Source organism: Platalea leucorodia (assembly GCF_965183815.1).
Source record: "Platalea leucorodia genome assembly, chromosome: 1".
NCBI classification, from domain to species: Eukaryota; Metazoa; Chordata; class Aves; order Pelecaniformes; family Threskiornithidae; genus Platalea; species Platalea leucorodia.
The window spans coordinates 72,971,582-72,998,806 of record NC_138823.1 but is presented as its reverse complement, the minus strand read 5'-3'; the positions used below and the strand labels follow the sequence as shown (position 1 = coordinate 72,998,806).

General features: G+C 39.7%; 1 protein-coding gene across 1 annotated transcript in view; it reads left to right on the top strand.

Annotated features, from left to right (window-relative positions):
- Window positions 1–24,422, top strand: part of INO80C (INO80 complex subunit C) — a 33,902-nt gene extending 9,480 nt beyond the window's left edge. The window contains exons 2-5 of the mRNA XM_082327144.1: window positions 11,720–11,830; window positions 14,712–14,823; window positions 16,544–16,611; window positions 21,354–24,422. Of these exons, the coding sequence (XP_082183270.1) occupies window positions 11,720–11,830; window positions 14,712–14,823; window positions 16,544–16,611; window positions 21,354–21,485 (423 nt within the window). The 3' untranslated portion in view covers window positions 21,486–24,422. The remainder of the gene's footprint in view (window positions 1–11,719; window positions 11,831–14,711; window positions 14,824–16,543; window positions 16,612–21,353) is intronic.
- The last annotated feature ends 2,803 nt before the right edge of the window (window positions 24,423–27,225 follow it).

The following is a 27,225-nucleotide window of genomic DNA, read 5'->3' as shown; positions in this document are numbered from 1 at the left end:
CATCCCAGGAGTACAGGGGATTTTAATCAGGGAAGAGAGAGAGTATTATGAAAATACTCGTCATCTAGGAGAAAGGAGGAGGGAGTTAAAACTCTGGAGGAAACGGTGTGAAAGTTACGTGCCATAAAAACAGTCTTTCTATTGAGTCAATGGTATATTGGTGTGCAGTCCATCCAGAAGCTTGTCTTAATTTTCCAGATAAACAGGTACATTTAATAAAAGTTTCTGCCTAGAAACTTGTTACATTTATGCCCTGAAACCATCGGGACTACAGCAAAATACTGCTGAAATGGAACATGCAGAAATTAGGGCAGTAATTGACATGAGTTATATGACCGCTAATGACCAAAAGAGCTTTTTGTTAATAAAGCCAGTATTTTCTGTTTTATAGGATATTGATTTCTAACTAGGGAGATGGAGAGTTGCCCAGAGAGCTGTGGAATCTCTGTCCTTGGAGGTGTTCAAGACCTGCTGGGACAAAGCCCTAAGCAGCCTGGTCCAAGGTTTCCTTCTTTGACCCTGATTTGAGCAGGAGGTGGGCTGGTCACCTCCCAAGAGCCCTTCCAGCCTCAGTGATTCAGTGTTCCTGTGTCTCATTTCAGACGTCTGATTTATGTGATTAAGATGGGTGCGCCCTCTCCCTAGACGAGCAGTCGTACGCTCCTTCCACAGGCAGGTCAGGGTACCTCAGTTGCGTACTTTTCTCCATAGTATATTAATGAAGCCCAAAACTCAATGACTACATTTAGACAGTATTAATTCTCCCTACACTGTAACAATGCTTATGTTTTAGTAGAACTGCTTTTCACTGGGAACAGCACAATGTTCTTAGAGCAAAATTAACTCTTAAAATCAACAAACTGGAATCGGAGAAGGCCATTTTTCCTTGATATATGCACAGTGTGTTCAGGCTTGTCAAACCAAAGTAGTTAGCCGGAAAGTCCTTATTCCTTAAGTTAATTATCTTTGTTTACATAGTCTAGAACTAAGAATGCTAGTTTGAGTCTCACATTAACAACCTTAAATTTTCTCAAGTCAGAAATTCCATTTTCTCCTTAATATTTGTTAAACCTATTTGTTGCAGCCAGAATTGCCTTTTGTTGCAGCCACAGGATCGCCCTTTTTATGCTCTTCCTTTCCATCTGTCCAAAAGGTATTTTTTTATTTGCTAAATAATTCATTGTGGGAAACTTCTTAAAATATCCTGTTAAACCCATCACAAAATATTACATACTGTGTTTCCCTCTCACCTATGATTGTGGATGTGATACCAAAACTTCACTAATTCTAACGTAGTGGAAAAGTCAAGTCTTTTAATAGTTCTGTTCTGTTTCAAGTCCAGCAAAAAAGGCAGTTGGGATACATGCAAAACTCTGAACTGCCTGCCGCTTTTCAGATGTGCTGCCGTTCCTCAACTTCAATATATAGAATCGGGGTGAAGTGTATGGCCACAGAACTTATATGGTTGAGTAAGCAACCACCTACTTGTACAAATGTTTCTGCAGAAATATTTTAGAAATTTGCCTTGAAATTAGCATCACTATACAACTCTCTCCTCCCTTTTCCTCCTGAGCAGCCTCAAAATAGTCTACAATAGATACTTGTATTACCTTATTTTCATCTAAATTAGAATTTGCCGTATGTTTATTTCGGTTCAGTCATCAGTTTCTTTTTTCATTATCCAGTTAAATGTAGGTATCCATAGGATAATGCACCTACAGTTTTGCTGAGTACAGGAGACCTGGTGCGCTATTCAAAGCAGGAATGGTTGGTGTTGCAATTGCTAGATGAAGCAAAGTGGATGTAGTATTCAGGGCACATACAGCCATATTTTTTTTTTGTCCCATGATATGAGACAAATAATAAAGACATTTGTCATCTGAAGATTTTTAAAAACTAAGGTATAGTTTCTTTTCTTGTCCTCTTTTAAAGACCTTTGGAGCATGTGATACAATTACTGCTTTCTGATACATTATGCCTTTGATAACTTTTTGAAGGTTTGTAGAAAGAATATTTTTATTCTCTGTTGTTTCAGAAATGGAATGTTCCATATGTCACTGTACCTAACGTTTGTCTTTCTGACGTTGTGTTTGGGTATGACAGTCTTAAGTACCTGTACAAAAATGGAAAAACCTTCTGAGTAACTTTAGGCTGTAGTGCTAAGCCTTTGCAGTACGACTGCTAGTATTTACTAACACATCATGTCAGCAGTAGGTGTAGTTAGCAGAAACGTAATAGAAATAGAGTTTCTATCTATTTAAAGTGGCAGTTAAGACAGAAGAAAGTGCTAAAATGTGCAAAAAAATAGGGAAAATGCAAAAGTAAAGTTGTGTTTTCTGTATCAGTTTACCAGTTAGTCTATAACATCTGAATGTAAAATTTGACTATTCTAATTCAGGTCTATTTTTCCTAAGAAAAATAGATAGAATAGGGGCTCTGGAAGACAGATACACCCTATCTTTACTTGAAACTAATTAATTGCCTTTCCCTGAAGAAATGTTGGTTTGGTTTTGTTTGTTACTCAAATGTTGTTTCTTGTCAAAATGGATAATGTTTTACAGAATAAACTAGAATCAGGAAACTATTTTTTGCAGAATGGAATTGCTTTGCCATCAGCCATAGGAGCCGATATCTTTTTGCTTTCCTTGTCCCTGGTTCAGTCACACGCAGATGAATGGACTTGGATCCTTCTCCTACCTTGGCTGAAGCCTGTTATTTGACAGAGGGATTTTGATATGCTCCCTGAGCAGCATTACAATGTTAACAGCACATGAGCATATTGTAATCCTCCAGTCTTTTCTCCTGAAATACTTTGACCTTAACTGTTCTACATCAAATGATGTATTTTAAACTTCAAGAAGCAGTTTAGCCAAAGTCCTTGACTGAACTGGGTTTTTCTGATAAAGGAATGTACTGGCAGTTTTTATAAAAATTCAATTGTGATTTACTCTAGTATTTTTTGCTAGTATGCTTCCATCCATTTTCAATCCTAAGGCCCATCAATTTAGGAGACTTTTTTTCTCTTGGGGAATCAAAATATTCTTTTAGCTGGGCTCAGTATTACCCTTGGTGAAAGTGCTTTTTCATTCCATATATACTGAAATTTTTGGTTCCAGAGCTGCTTCAGCATGCCATTCAGCTCATGAGTTTGTCCAAGTTACAATTTTCTTAATAAAGAAAACTGTCAAACGTTATATACAAGGAATAGTCCCAATCCACCAAATGAAATCTAAAAGTGAGAGATCCCTTGCAATTATTTAAGCCGAAGGGAGCTTTGTGGCAGATGCAAATTAAACCAAGCTTTTCTGGGATAGTGTGAAGCTATTCACAGTTGTGTCCCAATTACATTTTATTTGAGGCTTTCCCCATAGAAAATAGTTTTTTTTTTTTCCTTGAAATATCTGTAAGTTATAAAACTTTGTCTATCATAGTGCTTGAAAGTTTTTAAATGGAAAAACATGTTTGGCATCTGAAATCTCTTGAGAGGAAATCAAAGCTTTTTATTGAAGCTTGTTAGTCTCTTTCTGTCTTTGAAAGTTTAATAATTTTGAAGAGAACAAAGTAAACTTGAGTTTTTCTGGACTTTTTTTCCCTTAAGTGGGCAGTACCAGTAAGAAGGGAGTTCTTGTGTCATGAAATTGCTTGGTCTTTTTCCCCTAGGTTTTCAAGAAATGTTTGAGAGGTGGGGAATGTAATTAAAATCTTATTCTCCCTTTGGCTGCATTTTTAATTTTGAATTCAAACCCTCACACAGCGTAATAGAGCTTTGCTTTAGGGTGTTTTATACCTCTATCAAAGTGACTAAAGTAATTAGTATTTTATACATTTTGGTAAGTATTTTGTCACTGGAAGCACCAGTGCAGGTGAATGATAATGGTTTGAAGCTCAGGCAGTGACAGGACCCTAAATGAGAATGTCGCCTTTTAATCAAGAGCACTTGGAGTCTATGGTATTGAAATGCCCTACAGAGAACATAGAAAAGCCATCCATCACTGTGTGACAATCCAATCTTTTAGTGCATGAGTAAAATTTTATTCAGCCTTTCTAAGGCAGTTGGAATGTAAGATATTTTAACTCACCTCAAAACAGCAGTGTAGAAGTTCGAAAGCATAATGCACAGGTTGCTTTCTGGACAGCATATGTATCTTTATGTATTATCTTTGTTTATTTGGATTGCAATTGAAACATTTTCCATGTCCTGCTTCAAACACCTCCCTCCTCCCTCTTACACACCCAACAGGCAAGATTATTTCTAAATTTTAGTCGTATGTTTGGAGTTAATTTGCATAGTTGATTAACTCTTGATGCTCAGGGGAATACTCAGCAACTTAGAGGGAAAGAACTGTTGCTTTAGGAAGGGCAGAGTTTCTAAGTCTCACATAGAAAAGTAGTTTGACACGTGATTTAGAAGTCCTCTGAGGAATGCTTAGAAGAAGCTGAAGTACATTTAGTGACATGTACTTGGAATTATAAACTATTATTATAATAATTCAACAATCTCATTTCAAGTTTTGTGTTGTTATGTTTGTTTTTAACAACCTTCCCGCAGCTTGCTTTCTTTATAAGTGAAAGCAGCAGCAGCATCTGAGGACAATGTGGCAATTTAAACAAAAATATTTTTGTTGTTGGGCATTTGGGAGATTTACTTTTGATGTCAATGGAAGCAGAAACCTGTACGAGAAACCTTGTCTTTTAAGATGAGTTGGCAATGATGAAACCCATTGACTTAAATGGATTTACTCCCACTTTACACTGTATGGATGACTGGCTTGCCCACCCTACTAGCTGCTTGAAATCGAGGACATTGATCTGCACTGCACTTAATACCTGTTTTCAGCTGGCTACTACTCAGTTTTTCTGTTTAGCAAATTGAGTTTTTCAGTACCCTGTGGAATAAAATTTGCTGTGAATATGCAAGATTAGGGTTTTTTTCCTTCCTGGCATTTGAATATTTTCAAGTTGAAATATTTTTTGTCCTACCCCAAAATAAGGTAGGACCTTCTGTGAAAGGAGAACATTCCTAAAATGCTACCATGTACCAGAGTGCTGAGAGACAAAAGGCTGGGGAAATTGTATTGGGCTTCATTTTAGTGAGTGGAAAGGAAGAGGAAAAAAGTTATTCCTGCTGAATCCAAGAACCAGTAAAATGCAACCAGATGGTTAAGACACGTTTATACATGTGACTGAGTAAGTCTTTCCAGCAAACCTTTCTGTCACAGGCATGGAGAGAGTTAATGTTGTTCAAGAGAGTGCTATTTCTTCAGTCTTACATTGTTATTGAATCTTCAGTGAGTTTGCTTTCAGAAATACACTATGCTAATAACATTAGTGATGAGAAATTTTTTAGCTTTCATTTTAACTGGAGCTTAAGCATGTCTAATTCTGACACCTTTCTCTGTGAATTTTTCCCAGCAATGTAAAGAGCTGCCTTTTTGTCTGCCAGAGTGTACGTGTTAAAGTTTTAATGGCTCCCGTCATGTCATGCAAAGTTAAGTGAATTAAATATTCAGAATGTGCAAGAGCCTGTGCCAGGCTTGTTATACAGTGAGAGCTAATATATTAATCAAACAGCTTAATATATGTTCCAGTATGAGCAGTATTAGTTGGGACTCTGCTAAAGAGCTGACATTCCAAGTCTACTCCCAATTTTGAAAAGTCTGCTTGTATCATCGCTGCTGTCATCTAGTGACATTCGTGCTCTGTTTGCACGTCGCATTCTCACTCACTGTAATTGGCTGCTAGTGAAAATACAGGTATTATCCATCTATTTTATAAATTACCATTTTCTTCCCTGGCTGCATGCCACAGCTTCATCAGGATGTCACAGAACTTACAGCTAAAAGCTGAGTAAGTTGCTACAAGTTGGATATTGCTGCTTTAGAAGTAACCTACTACAGGAATAATTAGACACATACCATTATTGAGGCCGAGTTCAAACAACTGTGTCAGTGAAATTAAAAACGTCGTTGTAGTATTATTGTGATTATGAAAATCAGCTGCCAAAAGTAAGTAAAAATAATTTAAACTATTTATTAAACTTCACATACAAAGGTTGGAGACAAGTGGGTTCCTCAGCAAGCCAAATTGGGTGCTTGGGGCAAAGTTATCACCAAGTGTGAGGGCTTGATTTAGAACCAGGCCCCTCTTATTACTTATTTTTCACTAGTGACATACAACCCCCTAGTCATCACTGTAAGACGAAGCCAGAGTATCAGAAATACTGAACGCAGAAGCAAAACCAAACCAAAAAACTACATATGTAATCACCTGCATCTACAATTGCTGTATTCACTATAGTGTTAAAACTAACGAATGAATGATTTGCAGAAAACAAAACAGACGGAGAAAATCAATGTTTACAGTATTGTTTTTGCTCCCTTAAACTAGAAACTCCCTTTCCAGTTCTTACGGAATTTATTTATGCATTTAAGTTTTGATTTACCAACACACTGTTTGGTTTACCTTCTATTTTTAAACTCTGTTTTACCATGTAAAAGTGTAACATCTAGCGAGAATGGCCACTAACGATCGTAGTGTACTTTCAATGATGTGCAAATCCATTTTTTTTCTAAGCCGTGACATGCATGATGTGCAGTGATAGGATGCCAGAAATGCACAAATCTACGTCTTTGACTTTTATGTTTCATATTTTTTTATGTTTTTATACTTCATAAAATCCTGTTAGTCTAAAAGAATGAAAAAACGTTATAGAATATAATCCAAAAGTAAATAGGTAAGAAATGATATTTTAGCATGTATCAGTTATTCTGTTATGCAGTTTTAATCCTTAGTGGGGGGAAAAAAAAGGAATGATGATTCAGACAAGCACTTTCATAACAAGCTAATTCCACCTGGTATTTAGTCCCATCACAGACACCCATCCCAAACCCCACAATGCTGATTCTGCCTAGAAATAGCCAAAACAAAGAGTTTAGCTTCCATGGTCTACAAGTTTTGCTTGTCCTCTCCCTAAATAAAACCAGACAGATGGAGCAATCTTTGGAAATCCTGTGAAAACCGATACATCTGCGGTAGGGAATTTGGAACAGAATATATTGAAAAAATTAATAGATCTACCAAAACCTAAGATTGAAAGTAGTATGTGAATAGGCAGCCTCCCAATGTGTGTTTTCTCCCAGTACAGACAGCATATACAGTAGGGTCCAAACTAGGCTCATTCCTGGGGTTTGGCTTTATTCAAAAGAAACCAGTGTTAAGGTAGCGAACGAAGCTTAGCTCAGGTCTCTTCCCCAGGCTTGGCTGCTCTTACAACAAACCTCTTAGGACTCCCAAGTGTTTGCTGCAGGTCTTCACTCTTTCTCGAATTTTTGCTGTCTTCTAACCGAGTCAAGTCCTCAGCCAGCTTCCTCACTTGGCGACTGTCACCAGGTCCTAGCACGTAACAGGGAGGACAGCGTCCCGCCCAGCTGGGATGCACTGAATACTCGATAGATGCTCCTGTGAAAAGAAATGCAAAAAAGAAGCAGCACCCCTCACTATTGCTCCCATCTATCCCAGGAGCGACAGAGGTTGCCAACCTGTCACACTGTGGTTGTAGTTAAAATTCAGCTAAAGCACATAAACACAACTTTATAGAGGGAATAAAATTGCACAAGTGGTCCTATAAGAAGCCTTTGACCCACTGTCTACAACTTTTAAAACATGCCGTTCCAGTGAAGGTTGTTCTGCACCTGGCTGAGGAGGGTAGCGGGAGGAGGAGGTAACAGGAGAAGTGGCGGCAGCATGGACTTCTGTGGAGGCTAACAGCCAGACAAGAGTCGATGGGAAAGGATGAACGTAGTTACTGATGGACTAGCTGCAGTCCTTATTGCAGTGTTTTTATTGTTATTTGGGGTAAAACTAGCATAAGCATGTTCAGCTGTACTGAAATCACACCTTCATTTGCCAGTGCAGATGTACGCTGTAAATGTAAAGCCGCTCCAAAGTCTTTGTTGTTATAATCTTCAGCAGCCTATGGAGGAATACAGACTGCTTATTGACTATTCTAGCACAAATTCCCAGTAGCCCTAGTTACAGAAACCACCTTTTAAAAGACAGAATTTAGTTATGAAGTGCACATTAAAAGCTGCTTCACTGTCTCTCTCCTTGAAGTGTATCTTGAGCTCCCCATGAAGGATGTTTACATTACAGGATCAGTTAAAAAGAAGCTTTAAAGAAGATATCGAGAGTTTCAGCCCACGGCTACGCTTTCTTTCTAGCCCTACTGCAAAGCATTTGGGGTTACCCTAGGACACTGGGGGTGAGGAAATTAGCTAAGAGACTGGCTGGGTAGGGAAAACGTGCTGGGGACTGGTGGCGAGTTGGGCAGGAAGGGGAAGTTACCCCACGCGTGACTTCAGGTTACAGCGCACATTGAGCAGTACACGTCCCCCGGCGACAGGCGCTTCCTCGCTGCGCTCACGAGACCACCAGCGCTTCGTAGGGCTGCAAAGGGGATCTAAATTCATTCCTGCTTGTTTGCCCCGACACATGACAGTGGAGAATGAACTATCTTCCAAACTAAACGACCAAGCAAAAAAGCACATTTGGGAGAGATTTGTTCAACTGATGTTAAAAGTTAAAGATTACCTTTGCTGTACAGTAATTGTTCACTGAGGAATCTTCTTGCAGGCTGTAAATAATGTGTGGTACTATCACTGTATTATTCACTCTCAGGAAACATGGCTTTTTGCAGTACAAAGGTAGATCCATATTGGTTAAAATTCATTTGGCATCTCCACCCCTGCCTTTAAAACAACTTTCAAAAAACAAACCTGAAACATTAAATGATGTTTCTTGTGCTTTAAATCCTGGCATTTTAAAACATAGGTTGGACAGATCTGTAGATTGTTGAGACGCTTTCAGTTTGTGGCTGAAAAAGTGCTGAGGATACCAGCTGAGACTTCTGCAGGCTGCACGGAAAGAGCATTTCAAAGCTCTGTATTTGCCGGAGTTCACTCCGCTGTGCAGTAGCACATTTTTCTGGAAGCAGTGCTTCTACTCAACTCTTTAATGTTTTTCCAGAAAGAAAAGCACATTAGCTGAGTACCTCTCTTCCATAGTGCTATTGCTACTGCTAAAAATCAGAATTTTCATACAAGCAATGCTGAGTGAGGGAACTGGCATGCCTCTACCAGTGTGTCTTTATCTCAGTTCCCAGCATGTAACTGGGATCATAGTACTCAGTGCTGTTTGCTTCCCAGTCTATCACAGGGCTCTGAAATCATGGTATCAATTGCCTACCACTGTGGTGTGCAAGCTGCTTTACAGTCCTGCACACCAGCCCGCACCCTTCGCCTTGGAGAGGAGGCCCCTGCTCTCACACTGTCCGTGGCCGATCCAGAAGCTCCTGCTGGCGTTACGTCTCAGTGGGGCTGCAGGGTGGCTTGGGCGTCCGCACGGCCCAGGAAAGCAGCAGCTGCTGCTCCGGGTCCTGCTGCCTCTGCCACTGTGCAAGGGATACTAGCACAAACAAAGTTAACATCTGGCTTGTAACGTGAGTTATCCCGACTCTTAGCAGCACTAATACCTGAAATCCCTTAGGGATTGGTCCGGAAAAGAAACGACGTGTAGAATTTACATTCAGGAATTGTCCTGCCAGGAGCAGTTCCTTTCTTTCCTTCCCAATGCACCAGCAAGATTAGCACTGAATCCACACAGAAAAACACACTGAAGGCAGTGAATGTAATATGTAAATGCACCCAGCTGCAGAAATTAAGGACTATATGTATAAGGAAGCTTCCTCCCCTTTACTGATAAACCATTTTTATCTGCTCTGTATCAAAATATTAGATACTGTTTCGAGATATTGTTGAAATGCTACTCAAAACCTGTTTCATAAACAACAGAATACTTAGGAGAAGATCACTGAAGGGGCAAAAGTGATAAAGTAATTCATAAAAAACTGTGGGACTGGATTTAAAACCAACCAAATGGTACCAAATAAAAGGCGAGAATGCTTTGAAGAATAACTGTGAGTGCCGATTCATCCACTTACAGAATTTACACTGATAATGAGCAGTATCAGGGACAATTTATTAATCAAAAATAATCTTGTATCTCAAGCCTTGTCTTTCTCAAGATTGATTTTAATGTTTGCTGCTGAAATCTGAAGTGCTGGAAGCATACATGTGCAGGAATATAGTTTGAAACCTAGCAACTCATTGTATAAAGCCACTTTACTCAGGATTGCTCACTGCCACATAATGCACATGTTTCTGAACATCCATCTGCATTTCTTCTGTTTCTGTGACAGTCACTGCCTTTTAATGTTGTCCTCAGCAAGGGAAGAATCAAGTTTAAGCTACAGACTTCAATGCTGCTTCCACTGATGTTGTTATGGCGGTATCCCCTGTACTGTGAGCTTACAGAGGACTGACTGGTTTTGAAAATAGATCATCTCTATTCATACATTTTAGTAAGACACTGGAAACGTGACTGTTTTACTTGAATGCTTCTTTACACCGTACTTTGAATATATAAGGCCTCTCTTTGCTATGTTAAAAACAGGCACTGTTGAATAACTGATGTATTTCCCCAAAGAAGAGTTCAACTTGCCTAGTTCCAAATCCTGTAATTACTTACGCATGTAGTTAAGAATACAAACACTTCCCTTGTAATCACATGGAGAAGGATATGCTGAATCATGGTCTTTGCTATATAGTCTCAGTTTCTAGAGGTACTCCCATAATTCACTAATAATAATGATCCTTTTTCTCCTACTTAAAAAGAGTATCGTATCAACACAGAAGGTTTTACAGTGCAGGTTTTCACGGGAAAACTTTTTTTTTGTTCTAAGTATTATCTGTATGAAGGTAAAGTAAAGAAACATTTTAACCACCCATTCAGTAAATATTGATTTGGCTTTTAGCCAAGCTTTTTGTTCTTCAAGAAAAAAGAATCAGGGTATGAAATCCTATTGATTGAACTGCCAGACTCAATGGCAAAATTCTCATTGGCTTCAGTATGGATCAGGATTTCACGAGGAACATTTATGTACATAGTGCGGAGACTTACAGGGCGCTCGCGAAATAAAAAACCAACATAGACTCAGCCAGGCAGAACTATCAGAAATTGTTCAGACTGCCACACAACTTTTTTAGCTTTCCAATCACACGCACACCTTCTCCAACTGCTCTTCCTGCTAAATAAATAAACCGTAAAGAAAAGCCTATAAAACACCAACTAGTACCAATGTAGATTTTGTGAGGCTTGTGTATAAAAATAAGTAAAATCTTCTTTTCCCCTTCAATCCTCACTCAGGCATAATTGACGCTAAATATGGAGAATAAACTGATTAATCAATTATTCTTTAGAACCTTAACAAAAAACTTTTTATAAATTTTATATATTCCTGTTAATGCTCTAATACTGAACATTCTGAAACAAATCAAACATACATTTCTGCTGTTCCTGGTTTCACATGCTTTCTTGCACTTTATATAGAGATGGCTTTCATTAATACTGAAATAAACCCGATGCTGTTTTTACTCAGTAGGCTTTCGCCACTGTATTCCCCTCTTCCCCTTTATGTGTCAGTTGTAAATTGCTTGACGAATATTCTGTTTCATGCTTCCCCACTGTTGGCATGCAACATCTTTAAAGATTCAAAAGAGATAGAAAGGCTAAAAAGGCAACAGCTAGGTAATACAGCAGACGGCTCTGTCTCCGGTTAAACTTGCTCAGAGTAACAAGCGGTAAGATTGTATTTTTTCTTCAGAGTGCAGGTGGAGAGGCCATGAATGAAAACAAATTTCTGAACACAGACTCCAGCACAGGATCAGTGGAAACAACTGTCAAGCCATTACCATTTAAAGATCCAAACTTCATCGTAAGTATATTATTTTAACAATTTGAAATTCTAAACTTTTCAAATAAAACATTTAACTAGGATTCTATTGAACCATATTGCTAATGTAAATATTAAGAAAGTCAGCTTAACAGCCAAATAAAAGGTCGGCAATTTTTAAGAAGTTCACCTCAAGTCCATGCCACACTATGGTCCAAAGTGCACGCTATATAAGAACATGCAAATGGCATTGGTCCAGAGGCAGAACTATTATATTCAATTCTGGAACAGAGTCAGAAAACCTGCTAGATTAAGGTAAGTGCAGAAGTTTTATTGTGTAGTACCTCACAAACTACCACATCTAGAGAGGAATAATTTATACCGCTGTGAATGTAGGAATCCCATCTCCCAGTTTCTAGCCAAGACAGGCTGCAAAACAATTGAACTAGAAATCAGCCAGGGAGTCATTAGCAACTGGCATTTTGCTCCTCTCCTAGTCCCTGAAACTCTAACAGACCTGTGGTGTCTGTTCTTCCAGTAATTGCTAGATTTAGAAGCAAATGCTCCATGAGGTTTAAATTGGGGCAGAAGGTGAAGGAAGACTACAGCTAGTAATGCTGTCACTGCTGGGTTTGCTTTTACTATCTTTTTATCTTTGCTGTGCCAGGGCCAATTCATTGGCACACTGTACAAATGCTTTCTAGACAAGCAAACTTCTCAGACTGCTGGTCCTAAGCCAGTACTTAGAAAGAAGGATTTTATCCCAGATTTCATTCTGTATGAATAAGATACAATATCCAACAGCATAAAAACTGAGTAATTGGGCGTCACACGGCTCACTAAGCACAGGTTTGGCAGGGGGTATAAAATTAATCTCTGACTTGTGAGTTGCTCTATGTCTGCTTTGCAGACGACTTCTGTCATGAGAGGGGCATTCAAACGACTGTATACTTTGCTCACTCTAATCCTCCAGTGACCACTAGCGTCTTTGAGCAATGGGGCTTATTGGAAAAGCTCCATTTGCACCAGAGGCATTCCATCCATGTAGCTTCCGTATAGGATTTAAATAGCCATGAAGCCTTGTGCTGATCCTTCAGTTCTTAGAGGAACGTCACTGTTTCCAAAGAGGCAATACTAATGTCTGAATGCTTAGAATAATGATGAATGTACAGGGCCTTTGGCAACTGCTGCAGAAATAATAGGCAGTTATAGTAAAAACATGAAATTGTCCTCCCCGATACAGTAAGTAGTTTGAGACGAAAGGTATTGAGTTTTAACTAGCTTTTTGTTGGTATGAGCAGGTGGTAAAAATTTGGATGACTTTTTGCATCCTTCCAGCCTAATTTACCTTAAAAGGAAGAAAATAAATCAATTAATATCTGTGTCTCATAAATATAACCAAATTTGAACCATTAGCTCACTGCAGAGGATAGACTTAAAAGCAGAGAAGAAGGAGGAAATTACCTTTTTCTAAACTTCCTGAATGGAATTTGCATCCCTGGCGACGGGGAAGGAGAAGACGCCCTTCTGACAATTGCATAGAGCAATTAATAGCTCCACCTGTCCTAGCGCCAGCTTTCCCTGAACTTCACAAGTGCAGAGGTAGCTTGGTTCATTAGCGCTTGGCAGTCATTGCCTTTTGATTGTAGGTATGTGAGGTGATAGTCAGCCCCATTCCTAGGAGGCATAAGTTCATATAAACCCAATAGTTGCTTTTGAGAAACCAAATTACTGAAGAAAAAGGCATTATGCAGTGATTTGGGGGAAAATTCATGTAATGAATTTGAATTAGTAACGTGGTAGTACATCTATTTTCATCTCATATTCCAGCAGTCTCTATTTTCCAATGATCTCTGGATTACTAAGGTGTTACTCTCAGAGCAAACATTTGCATGTACTTTCTCTGTCGGATATCCATTGCCAAAACCCGATATATCATCGTCTCATGAACATCTTTTCTGAATATACCTTATGTCTACAGAAAAAAGCTTTCCCATTGAATCCTTCTTCCTATTATTCTCAGCAATTTAACAGGCTAATTTATAAACCAATCACAGCAGAAGTGTGTTTGCAGAACTTTGCTGAGCTTTGATGAGACTAATGTGGCAGGTAGTAATTATTAACAGAAATAACAACAACTCCCCAGTCGTAAGAACATTTTCTTTTCTGAAGTAAAGCTGTAAATCTGTGTCCTTTGATCATTTAGAAGTAGTACAGTATGTTGTGCAGCTTCTGTCTCTGGAGGGACATAAATAAATTACTCTGTAGCAGTCACATTTGATAACTGAAACTACCATTATAGTACCTGTGGCAAGCCTTCCATTAGTGTACCTTTCAAAATGCAAAATTGTCTTGGCAGCCAACATTCTCTTTATTGCTCTTTTTCTATTCTTCTGTCTTCTATCCTTTGAAAGAAAAATAAAATTTCCAGAAAGTTTCTCATCGTATTCATTACATTTTGCAAGATCAGTTGTGTTTTCTACAGTCACAGATAATTTACAAGAGCTAGAGCTGCACCTGTAATGTGCCATAAAAAGGAGAGAGAAAATTTAGCTGTGTAATCACAATTTTCGACATAACTTCATAGTAATAAGTTCTAATACGATGGGAAGTACATACAGAATCCTGTAATCTCAGGCTAAACCTCACCACATTGATTTTCTATTTCCATGTAAAAAGCAGATTTTCATTTCCTTCAGTTAATCCTAAACATAGTAGCTTTGACACAGTCCAAAAAGCTTTGTTTTTCTTGCAGCCAAGATTAAAGTGTACCGTATATTAGCCTGCTGATGAAATAAGTGAGGATAACAAATGGTTCATGACAAGATGAGAAGTATCAGAAAGACTATGAAATAGAATTGTCACACTCTGAAATAGTATTCTTTATTTATTTTTTCTCTAAACACCATATTTTTAATTCTAGCACTCCGGCATTGGTGGAGCAGCAGCTGGCAAGAAGAACAGAACTTGGAAGAACCTAAAACAAATTCTTGCTTCTGAAAGGGCATTGCCATGGCAACTGAATGATCCTAGCTGTAAGCTGCTTAGACACTTTGCATGTATTTATAAATAATAAAATCCACACAGATATCTTTCTTTAAAACAAACCTAAATTATTTCATCAGTGCATTCAGTATCCTGCTTGAATAGGGTCCAGGAGTACGTTTAAGACTAGTCCAATCACACTGGCCAGCCCTAAGTGGAAAGTAGGGGGAAGAAAATAATTTGGAGTATTGTGAGAAAGTTCAAATACATTTGGGGACAGAGTTTAATAAAGGAAATGTATATATCCGAACCAGGTCAGAAACTCCTTATTCCCATCAGGTTTTTGTCCCCTCTTCACTGCTGAGGAGCCTCCACCTCTGCATACACCCCAAATGTCTTCTGACAGGTGGCTGCTGCTTGATTAGCTATATCTGAACTACTTTCAAATAGATTCTGCTAAGCCGTATACCTGCAGTAGCTTAGACCTCAGCCCAAGCTTCCTATCCAGCTTCTTATCCTAGGTTCTTGGGAGATTTAAATCCTACATCCTCTATTTAGTTCAGCACAGCTGAAACTACACTATTAGCAGTCCTGATTACAGCTGGCTGGTGTGCATCTACAGGAGCAGAGTTACAGCAGTGGTCTTAATCTAGATATACTTCCAAGTGTACTCGTAAAGTAGGATACTATTGAACATAGCTGGAGACAGAATGTGATCCTCAGATTTCACTTGAGCAAGTGGAGGCATCTCAGAATTGAGCATATGCATTTACTTTTTGTCAGACTTGGTGCTTTGTCCAAAAATAGCTTGCCATTTTTTGAAGTGTTTTAGACGCAACTGTTACAGAAGAAAGCAGACTGCTGTGTGTTCCTGGCTATTGTAACTGACAATCTGCTGATGTTGCTATTTCTATTATGTTCTGTTTGCAACACTAAATCTACAGCCTTTTTTTTAAGAAGGTGGGAGAAGAAATTCAGTTACATATTTAAAACCAGCTGTCTGTGGCATTAATGTCTTTTGAATTATGAGATGATGAGGTAGAAGTTTGATATGCATGTAGCATTTGAACTGATCATAGCATCTGAATGAGGTGCAAGGGACATCAGGAAGGAGGAAAGAAATGAGTCAGGTACGAGATATTTTTGTAAACATCCAAAATTGGGGATTTAACTACATAAACATACCAACTGTATATTGAAAATATTTATGAATGAGAGTTGCTATCTAAAGGGCACCAAAGAACAGCAATTTCCATCATTTAATTTAAACATTCAGACAATTTTCTAGGTCATTGACTGGGCTTAAAGTGGTACATGCTTAAAGATTTAACTGATTTAAAAGATTACTTTGCTTTTCTGGATTATAGTATTTCAGAGCTGCAATCTTGAGTGGTTTTAACATACACCATGCATATGATAATGACTGTTCTTTGCAAATAAACGACTGCAAGGGAATTCATTAAGACTTGGAAGACATCAATACATTTCAAATAGCTCTCTTGCATTTTTCCTTTTGGGGAGGGCAGTTCTGCTTACTGAACTCTTATTTAGCAAGGTGAGCAAAATCAGGCTGTTGTTTACAGTGCTAACAGGCTAAATGCTTTCAGAGGTAATTCTGCTTCATAGTTCTTTGCCTTAGTGCTGCTAGTTAAGAGAGACCTCAGAAAGTAAAGGCAGCATTTTAAGGAAGTATTGTTACCTATTTACATTTTGGGTTTGTGTTTTAGAATATATATAGCACACTGAATTTATCACTTTGTTTTTCTCTAGATTTTAATATTGATGCTCCTCCTTCCTTTAAGCCTGCCAAGAAATATTCAGACATTTCAGGACTTCCGGTAAGTTATTTTATTTTTCTCTTCAAAATTGGCATCTCACTTTCCACAATGAAATAAAGTTGGTGCATGCTTTTGTAAAAGCTGTACTTGCTGAGATTCCTGTTCAGCCTCGTGCTTAATAGTTGTCCAGTGATTTAGGGCCAAACCCCAAATACTGTCACTACATCATAAAATCCTTAGATTGTTAATAGATATCAGGACAGATTAAATACCTTGTCCTGCCAGGTGGCTCCTGTTACACCACTCTCCCAGCTGTAGAGTCTGCATTGGGCCCCATCATTTCTGATTCTTTACATTGTTACAGTGGAAGCTGGTGGCCCACAGTCTCCATGACTCCTAACTTTGCCAAGCTTTAACCACACAGACTGAAACTTTCCATGCTGAGTGTTTGCCTGAGGCTGATTTATTTCATTATATCTTTTAGAGAAAGTTTCAAAAAGATAGCTCAGCAATTTCCAAGAATGAGATTAGGCAAAATTATATTGATTGGCCCAGGTTAAAAAAAAAAAATCTTGTTATCATTACTCTCAAACTTTCCCTCAAACAAATCAGCCTGAGACAGACACTTGGCATGGACTTTTGAGAATTTCAAATACTCCCATGCTTCAGAGCTGGAACTTGGACTTTGGCAGATATATAGCCTGTGTATCACAGATGGGCTCTTTTACATGGGTTTTTTTGGGTTTTTTTTAAGAAAAAAGAAAAAGAAAAGGAAAAAAAAAAACCACCACATTTGACATAGATACAGTTTGCACATGCTCCAAAAAGTCTCAGTAGTTACAATTTGGCACCTGAATTCCCGAGAGATTCTGTTGGCACCGAACAGGAGTAAAGTCATTGAATTCTGCCCAACAAAAATTTTGTATCTGCTGCTGACACTGTTCCTATGTGACATGAATAATTTTACTTAAAACAAAACAGGTGTTAGTAACAGCATATCTTTTCACTTTTTACCTTCAGCCCCCACTGATTTATTTTGTAGAAGCCTATGCATTTATTACAATTGAAATGAATGGGAATGTTGTATTTTGAACTAGAAAAAGGGTTAAGTAATGGTTACACTAAATAACTACAATAACGACAACTTTGTAACGTCATACAGCCTTAGACAGAATTTCTGGGTCCCTTCCCCCAGTTTAATTTGTTTCTCCTGCACAGGGCACTAGCCCACTTCACAGGGTTGATATCACCTCATAGAGATGCCTGTAAATATACACATTTGTTATGTTGACGCAGGTTAACACAGCACCTTGCATTCTGTACACTGAATTAAGTGAAAGTCCCCATTGGGGAAAAAAAAATGGGTGAGCACTTAATTGAGGACTGCCTCATAGTGGATACACAGTGCAAGGGACCAAAGAACGGCTATAGCACCAACTGTAATCCCGCACATCCTACCATTTGATTTGGCAACGTATGTTTTCTTTGACTTTTTCATTTTTTAAGTAACACATTTAAATAAAGCACCTAGGAAGTGGCATGTTTCCAGCCTGTGCCTTTGAGCATGATTTGGAAATGGAGTGTGTTGCTTGGATCAAGGCTGGTCACCCTTGGTGTTCACGAGGGAATGGGAAAGCAACATCTCCCTCGTAGACGATCTGGCAGACAACAAATGGAAGAGACTGCTCACAAACCCAGGGAAAATAACTCCCTCCAGCCAGGCAGACTTACAGTCTTGTACTTGTAAGAGTATTGTTTTGATATAATAGCAACTTGTTTTCAGACAAGGAGCAGGGGTCGGTTGAATAAGGAACTTTGCATAAATACCCCTACTCTGTATAAAGACGCAGTGGATGGAGGAAGGGGGGATAGGTGGACATGTGAAATAATAGTGAGCAGATTTCATGAAAATAGCAAAAAATCCATACTGGGTCACTTAATGGTGTTCATCTGTTTCCTATCCTCTCCCCTTAGAGTTGCTTTGCAAGTATTAGTAGCATTCACACCAGGTGTTACTAATGTTGCAGCAACATCTCTGACCTGCAAGGGGCTTATGTGGGGCAGATAGCATAAGGGCATAAGTCCCTTTCACTGACCCATCTCCAAGGAACCAAACAATGCTTTCCAGCACTGGCCTTTGATGCATTTCAAAACTAGCCAGTCTTTGCACCTATAGTGAGATGACGATGCAGGTTATAGATGTGAGTGAAGACCGTGTCCCTACCAGCTAAGAGTCAGTTTAGCCATAGGAAATAAGAGTCTGTCTTTCAGTTCCTCAGTTTTTCTTTACCAGCTCCTCCTTTCCATCAGTGATTTATGGATTTAACTATTCTAGCTCAGTATAAATACTCTCTTTTCTATATGAATCCATTCATGCTGCTTTTGTTTCCCTTTTTGTCTTTCCACTTTCTTTTTTTTTTTTCTTAATTTTTCATCTAGTTGCATCGTGAGTCAAGTTTTCTATTTTACCTGGCCTGCAAGGTTTCTCCAGACTATGACAAAAATACTGTGTTTAAAAGAATCTTTTTTATTAAGATAACTGAGACAGCATTTCTTTTAAATTGCTAACCCAGAAATGTTTCATAAGAAGCACTAAATTTATTTCCAAGATCATTTCCTAGTAGGAAGATATGTGGGGTAATAGAATATTTTAGAAATCTAGTATAAGAAAAATGTCCTTGTATTTTCTGTGTAAAATCTGAAAGCATTTGTGTAAGAATATATTTTCTATGGGAATGCTGGATTCCCCACAGAAAAAAAAAAGTAAAATAAATTCCTTAGCATTACCAATTTAGGGAAATTAAATGGTCTAGCAGGTACAAAAAAAGAGAAGTGTATTAAAACAACCTCATTGGTATACCTGCAGTTATACTAAATGCCACAATTAAATTCTACTTATCCTCCCCTCTTTCTATGTATAACACAAATGGAATTAAATTTACCAATGGTCTAAGCAGAGCGGCCAATTTATATTTGTAAGGCAGCCTAGAATTCAAAAGCTATTATCTACTATATTGACACTGCAAAATAAAACTTTCTTTCCAAACTTGCAAGATGAGTATTTAGATATTTTAATATGCAAAACAAAGTAATTTATTGTAAAGCAGATTAAGAAAACCCCAAACCTTCAAATGTTTGTATTTCTCTTCCTTTTCTGAAAGTGGATCAGCCTTGTTACTATAGAAACAGATTGAGATAACTAATTTATTGTATTTGAAGAGCGTGTATCCGCGGCCTTTGACTTAGTTTCTAAACATGACAAAGTTTTTTCTTTGCAAAATCACCTTACTTCACTTTTCTAATCTGTTTTAATTATTGCTGAAGTAAAGTTTGGTTTCATACTGAAGTCATGGCATAAATGGCTAGTTGCCATACACTAGTGTGTGCAAACAGTACAGCCCAATACAAAGTATCAGAATGGTGAAGAACTGCCATAATATTTTTAACCTAGACTGCTGCACAACACAGATTGCTGATACTGCGTGGCTAGTTTATTACAGAATCATGCACATTTGAAAAGCAGTCTACTTTGTTAGCTTTTTCTTAGATACATGAGGCCAGATTTAAAGTGTGAAATAAAAATAAATTTATACCTGCTGTAACCATGAAGTTACTACCTGGGATAATTTACTCCTAATGTCCTAACTTTGCCATTTGTTTGAAAATGAATTGATGGTTTGACTGTTAGCTGACTACATTTAATTAACGTTGTAGCATTTCTTTCTAAAGAAACAAGCTACAAATAACACAATTTTCTGCTAAGTCTTCTCAGGCCAGACGATTAACTGGATTGTTACCATGGTCAACAGATCCTTTCCAACATAAAAATGGCAGAGGCCTCTGCACTTCAACAGTATGGATGGGGGGGATGCTCCAGCTCTTCCTAGCCTTTTCTTTTTTAGTAGCAAGGCCTTAAGGGATCTCAGCTGCCTGTGCCTTGCAGCCTGCCACCATCTCCTGTTAAAGAAAGGTGCAGAAGACACTTTCAGAGCCTTGGCAGGCACTTGGTAATTCAATGCTGGTTGTCCTGGAGGCTGAAGGTGGAGAGGCAATACCCTGAAGCCTGCCTTCTTCCAGCCCAGCCTCCTGTGCTGCCCCCGGGCTCATCGGAGCTCAAGGTTTCTGTGGCAACAGGGAAGGGGAGAGGATGGAAGGAAACTGGCACCGCTCCCAGGCACCCAGGGTCCAAATATAGTCAGGGGATACAAGCGTAGCTCAGGGTTAGCTGGGCAGGCTGCTATCCTGAAAGCAGGCATCTGTAGGAAAGCACAACGCCAAGTTCAAATTTCTTATCAGTTCAGTCACAGAACCATAAGCTGAGACACCCTTGCTTTAACAACCACTTTAAAGTAAATTAAAAGCTAAGTTGTATGCAGGAAGAGAAAATCAGTCCAAAGCTATCAGAGCACCCATAATTCAGCCTCTTTGTGGGTAATTTATTGGCAGCAGCCTGACTCTTTGGAGAGCTGCCTTGTGAGAAACTGCACAAGGCACAGAGTTGCTAGGGTGAGTTTAGAGAGTTGAGGAATTTCTTTGCACTGTGTTTTGTATGAAACTATTTCAGCCCTCTGTTATGTTTAATGCATTTCTAATGTGATTTTTATAGGGGTCTGTTAACTTCTCCTAAGTTCTGACACAAGGAGAAAGAAAAAAGTACAAGCTTCTGGTCACATGGTAGAGCAGCAGTGCTGTTACTGGGAAAAGAAATTCGCTATTTCGTGGTCCTGTAATTAGACAGCTTTTTTAGCATTCTTTTTCGAGCTGTTCTTTGAATAGTGTCTCTGCCATTGTTTCTTTTTCAGGCAAATTACACAGATCCCCAGAGCAAGCTGAGATTTAGTACTATTGAAGAATTTGCCTATATTCGGATGCTCCCTTCAGATGTGGTTACAGGATACCTGGCTCTAAGGAAAGCAACAAGTATTGTTTCCTGAAGAGACCAAATACTGTTGTATATTGCTTGTGAACAGTGCTAATTTTGAGAATCATGATGGAAACTGGCTGCGGGACTGAGGTTCCTTAAAACTATCCATGGATATTTACATCTGGAAGTAGTTGATGATACATGGATTTGAAGAACATATGGATTTAATTTTGATAAATGCTGATATTTGTTAGTTTGCCAATTTGTAAGCAATTTGGTTTGGTGAACAGAATAACTTAGACCTTAAGGATACATATCTGCACCATAATGTCTGAGTTATATTAATTTCTGTAGAGGCAGGATTTCATCTCCACCCTGTATATTTTATGTACTGCTCTGGCTCAGAAGAAACAGTTGTTTGATTTGAGGAAAAGGTACCAAGATATCCCAGCTTCTCAACCTGCCTTGCCAGATGCACTTGCCACTTGGCTATGAAGAATTTTGTCCTATCTGTAAAACGAAGCTAAAATACCTAGCAAGTGCCGCTATTGTGATGACTGTTTAAGGTACTGAGCACTGTGGAAATGAACAGCTTCACACAAATATTTGCATTGAAGAACTGTCAGCATAAATAAAGTTGGGCTCAAACTTGTTTTTAAAATAGCCTAATGAATATGCACAACAGGATCAAATCAAATCACCAGGTAGCTCTTAATCCTGATGCTTTGTAGTTTTTGAGTGCTTCATTTGACGACCTGACTATTCTTCTACCTTTCCTAGTTAGTACTAATTAGTACAAGAGAGTACTAATTTCCCAGACTTTTAAAAAATGATGCTAAAAAAAGCAGGAATTCCACAGTTCAGTGGTGTTCTGACACCCAGATGATCTTCAGCAAGGTGAGACCTCCTATGTCAGGACACTGACCTTTGCACCATGAGGTACCAGAAGAATAACCTATAGCAACTGAACGTTGTCACCCTTTAGAGGAAGGAGACTGAAAGAGAGTTTCGACTCTTTCTGGGGAGGGCTGATGAGTACGTGCCAACATGATTTCCTGAAACTAAGGCTAGGGGCAAGGGGGCAGAGGGTTTTCTGCCCATTCTTTCTTTTTATCCCTCTGTCTTATGACAAGCTGCTGATTTGTTGTCTTCTCGCTTCTGCATCTTTGTCCCAGCCTTAGACTCTTGTCAAGTTTTAGTCCGGACTCCAAGTTCAGGCTCAGCCATTCCTAGCCTCCAACCACGTGGCCTTCATGCCCATACTCCACCAACTGCCCTGTAACTGTGGCACTTACCTCCCTTAGCTCTCTGAGCCCGTGGGTGTTAGCCAGAAAGGTGGCTAGGCAAGTTACCACTTGCTGTGGGAATGCTCTCTTCCCATGTGCAAATCTGCCAAGTGGAAGACTTGTCCCATAGCTTGTTAGTCCTGGATTGCCCAGGTCACTAAGGAGGTGAGACACTGATCATGGGACGGCAGTCCTGTCTCACCCGAGCTCCATCATGGACAATAGGATCTTGTGCAAGACACCTCTTCTGAGTGCACAAGCAGCAGGCATTGGTGACTAGTTAATGTCTAAACTGCATCTTGAATGCACATTTCTATAGATGTGATAATTATTAGAACAGATTTTTTTTCTCATTGAAAGACTAAATATGCAGAGTGTTACTAATGCTAGTTTAATTTCAACTCCAAAACAGGAAAAACAATAATGGGACACATTGTTTAATGAAAGTCTGTGGGACTCATTCCTCAGTTTTTGTGATCTAATATTTACAAAACCGAAGTAATTTAAAAAGTCTTTGACGTGCTTACAATAGATCCTTCAAAGCCCTGGATACTAGATAATGCTACAACTGTATCACAGAACAAAAAAGAATAAGACAGGATATCTCTCTTCATGCCAGTAAGTATCCAAGCCACATTCTCTTTGCCTCCGACTTCTAGAATGGATGTTTTTAACTTGCTTTACATGCTGAAGATGTGCTTATAAGATAAGCTTAACACTGATATGAAAAGAAAACACATAGAACTGCTGTAAGATCATTTATGCTTTAAATAAGCAGACAGCAGCTCAGAAAATCGTATCTCACCAGCTTGTTCTCTCCTACAAATATTTTTACCATTCTTTGGGAATGACTGTTTAGGAACCCAGGCTCCCTCACCATCTGAAGTGCTCCTCGCACTCCTGCTCTGTATATTAAGATGTTGCTTCTCAGCTGATTTCTACTGCGCAGTGTTTATGCATTCCGTTTTCAAAACCTAAGTGTCCTACTGAATCAATCGGCATCAGAAAAGTAAATACAGCTTAGATTTGGCAAAAACGTTAGTGACTCTTCTCTCAATGTTTTCTGCCTGTATGATGGCTGCTAGATTCCCTTCTCCTTCCTTGTTTCCCCCTTTGTTAGCTACTGGCCCTTTTTTCTTAGTCGGTAGTACCTCACTTTTACTCATTAGGCTGTGCAGTAGTCAAGCCAAGAGTGATGAGTCAGCCACCAGCACCATTCAGCCTTACACTGATCAACAACAGTTTACTGTGTGGAACAATCAAAAAGAATTTGTTTTAGCAGGAAGCTGAGAACATAAAAGCTCTCGCAGCCAACATGTGCGACGTCATCCAGTCCGACCAGGTTCTTTTTGGGAACAGCATGTGGACCTGCTGCTCTCATCGATGCCTATGAGAGAACTGAGCAATACCTGCTTTGCTGCATGTAAGAGAAAATACGGATAAGTGAAGAGGTAGTCTGTGCCACGGAGTAGTTTTGAAGTATGTTTTATTGCCAGTTTTTTAGAAGAAGTGAAAATTGAGGAGTATAGTTATATTTAAAAGTACTTATGGGACGTTATCTAGATAAATAACTTGAATTTAAACTGCAAAGAGGACAAAAGAAAGGCATTTGAAAAGAGAAGCAGCGACAAATACCATTTCAGACTTGGGGAGAATGTATTTTGACTGATAGTCCTGCCACATCTGTAAAGCAGAAAGCCAGCAGCCAGGGTGAGGACTAATTTGTTCAAGTACAACCATTACTATCTGTGAAGTATCGCTTGAATGCATTACTTAATACAGACCACGAATGGCATCAGCCTCACACGCATTTGCATTGATATGTTCCCCTGTCATCCCTCTCCGTTACCCCTGCAACAGCTTGCAGCACGCCAGTTGCTAAGCTCCCGCAGAAATGCCTCTGACCTTAATGGGAAGTGAGCTTGTCCAGCAACTCGCAAGGCACAGTCCAACTGGCAAAGCTTTACCCTTAGTCTTTTGGTGGGTGGAAAGCGCATTTTGCCTGCCTCGTCTATCCTATCCCCCAGAAAGAATGAGGACGTTCACCAGAGGCCAAGCTCCTGTTTTCCTGTGCAGCTACCTGCCCCAAACGCTGCTGGTCCAGCAAACACTGGAGGTGGGGGGGTCCCCTCCAGTTTACTGTGGGGTTTTCTGGTCTGTTTGGTTTTTTTTTTTTTTTAAGATTGCAGTAGCTTGTATTTACCCCATGCTTTGAGTGAATCTACTTGCTCCCTAGGCCTGGGCAAAGCAGGCAACTGCCTCTGCAGCAGTCGGGCCCCAGGCAGCTGTAGCTGAAGCGCCCAGTATGGCCAAAGCCCTGGCGCTGCAAGGACGCTGTGCTGCAGCTGGGGCAGGGGCTGGGTCGCGTGGGGCTGCCGGACTGCGGGGCCGGCTGCTCCCGAGGGCAGGGGTGTGCTGGGGGCAGCGAGAGGAGAGAAGCCGTCAACAGCCGCAGCTGCTGCCTCCACCTTCCCGTCCTCTCCAGCGGAGCGGGAAGCAGGGTGCTGGAGCTCCGGGGCTCCTGCCTTGATTGATCACCGCTGGTTTGTACAGTGGGTCTGTACCCATGGCATCTTCCTGCCCCAGTCCTGCCCTCTGCTGCGTCTGTGCTGGGAATGACCTTGGCCCCATGTCCTGGAAAGCAGCAAAATTCAATTCAGAGAGGCCTTGGGCCAGCTCATTTCGGAGCCCCTGCATTTCGGTGTGCTGTATTTCCCGGCTTTCTTCCATCATAGCATTCTGGATCCCTATGGAGTTGCTATATATGGACTTCCATGGAGGACAGGAGTAGCAGGCACATGCAAGGAGATGTGCCTTGATCTCCCTTTGACAGAGGCCCATAAGTGTCAAACCCCACCAAAGCACAAGGAAATGAAAGTAAGCAAAGGGGAGGGCTTTTTACTGGTGAAGAATATCAAAGTAAAAATTAGTTAGTTTAAGGTTAAAAAGGTTTTGTAAGTCCACTCTGTTAAGAAAAAAGCTCAAACTCCCTGCATGATTGCGATCTTTTTCCTGAAGGGCTAAGTAATTTTTAATAAATTAATACAGCAATAATTTATTACTAGAAAATCTACCAACAGGTTTTAAGGCCTCTTAAATCTCTAACAACATAGGTGTTTTACATACTCGAGACAAAATAGCACATAGTTTTTCTTTCTGAATCACTTCAGGGAAGACTTTCACAGACTTGATGTCAGGTTCTGGGAGAAAAACCCTGACTTAGTGCTCTTTTAAACAAGAAGAGTCAAGCAGTATCTATTGTTACTGAACACTTCAGTCACGCTAAGATGATGATACCACTAATATTAGAATTCACAGAAATCCTTTCGTATTTTTCTCATTTTACTATGTGTCCCCCAGTTAAAGACCACTTTTCTCTGCCTGTTGGAGAGTGGATGGGTGGAACAGAATAAAATAATACATCTTAAGGTAAGAAAAACATTTTGTTTAAGTCCGTTTGGTATCTGTAAGTATTGCTTGACTTGGTTTTGTATTGTCTGAGAAACTTAACAAATCCAGTCTTTTCAGATGATTATGCTACTGTAAATCATAACCTACATACAGCAATAGCAGTCATCTCTTGGGAAAGATAATAACAACAACTAACATGGTTTAAACTAGTAAGTGGTGCTTGTGTAATTGCACACAGTTTATGACCTACGAGATCACGTGTTAAGTACAGAAGATCGCTTTCTCTGACACCATACACTAAAGTCCATAATTTTTACATAAAAATCATAGTACTAGTGGACTAGAGAATAAGTTGGTTTTGGGGCTGGCTGTGGTTACTGTTTGCCAGCGTGTTCTCCTCTGGGCAAGAGCTCCCGTCAGCTGCTTGCATGCTGACTCCTGTGGCTCTGTTACTCGACTCCAGTACACCCAGCACGGCACCCCAGAAAACTGCATCTGGTTCATGGACAATCTGAAGTCTTCTCCAATGTCCCAAATCTGGGATGCAAAAACTACTCTTCTGTCAACTGAAGAAATTGTTTACAAGCCACTAACCACGCACAGCACATGTGAACAGCGTCCCTTTTCTCTGCGCGTCTTGAATCCAAAGCATAGTTTATGTAAAAGGAGAAGAGGTGCCCCTCGTGTGGGTACTTCTGTTTCAGCACAGGTCACAGACAAGCAAGTTCTCAGCATCAGGTTTTGGAATTTTGGAAGACAGCTGCCTACCCATTCACGGGAAGAAAGCGTTTCCTGCCTCATCCTGCCAAAATAAGTTGGTACCCATGCACATTCAGTGCCTTCGTATAGATCTGATAAATCTACAGCGATAAACCATTAGGAGCAGAGATGCAGGCCTGGTCTGCTTGGACAGTACTTGGCGGCATTAGGCACTGGGTAAGCAAAGGTAATAGGGAATGTCTGCCTTTCGGCTGTGATCCCAAGGGATCCAAGGGACGACAGTTTTACAAGACAGCTTCTCTTGATTCTCTTCTCCCAGGAGGAGGAGATGCCTCTGAAAGGACACGACACATCACCTACACACTGTGCATCAGGTCATTAGCTTCACGACTA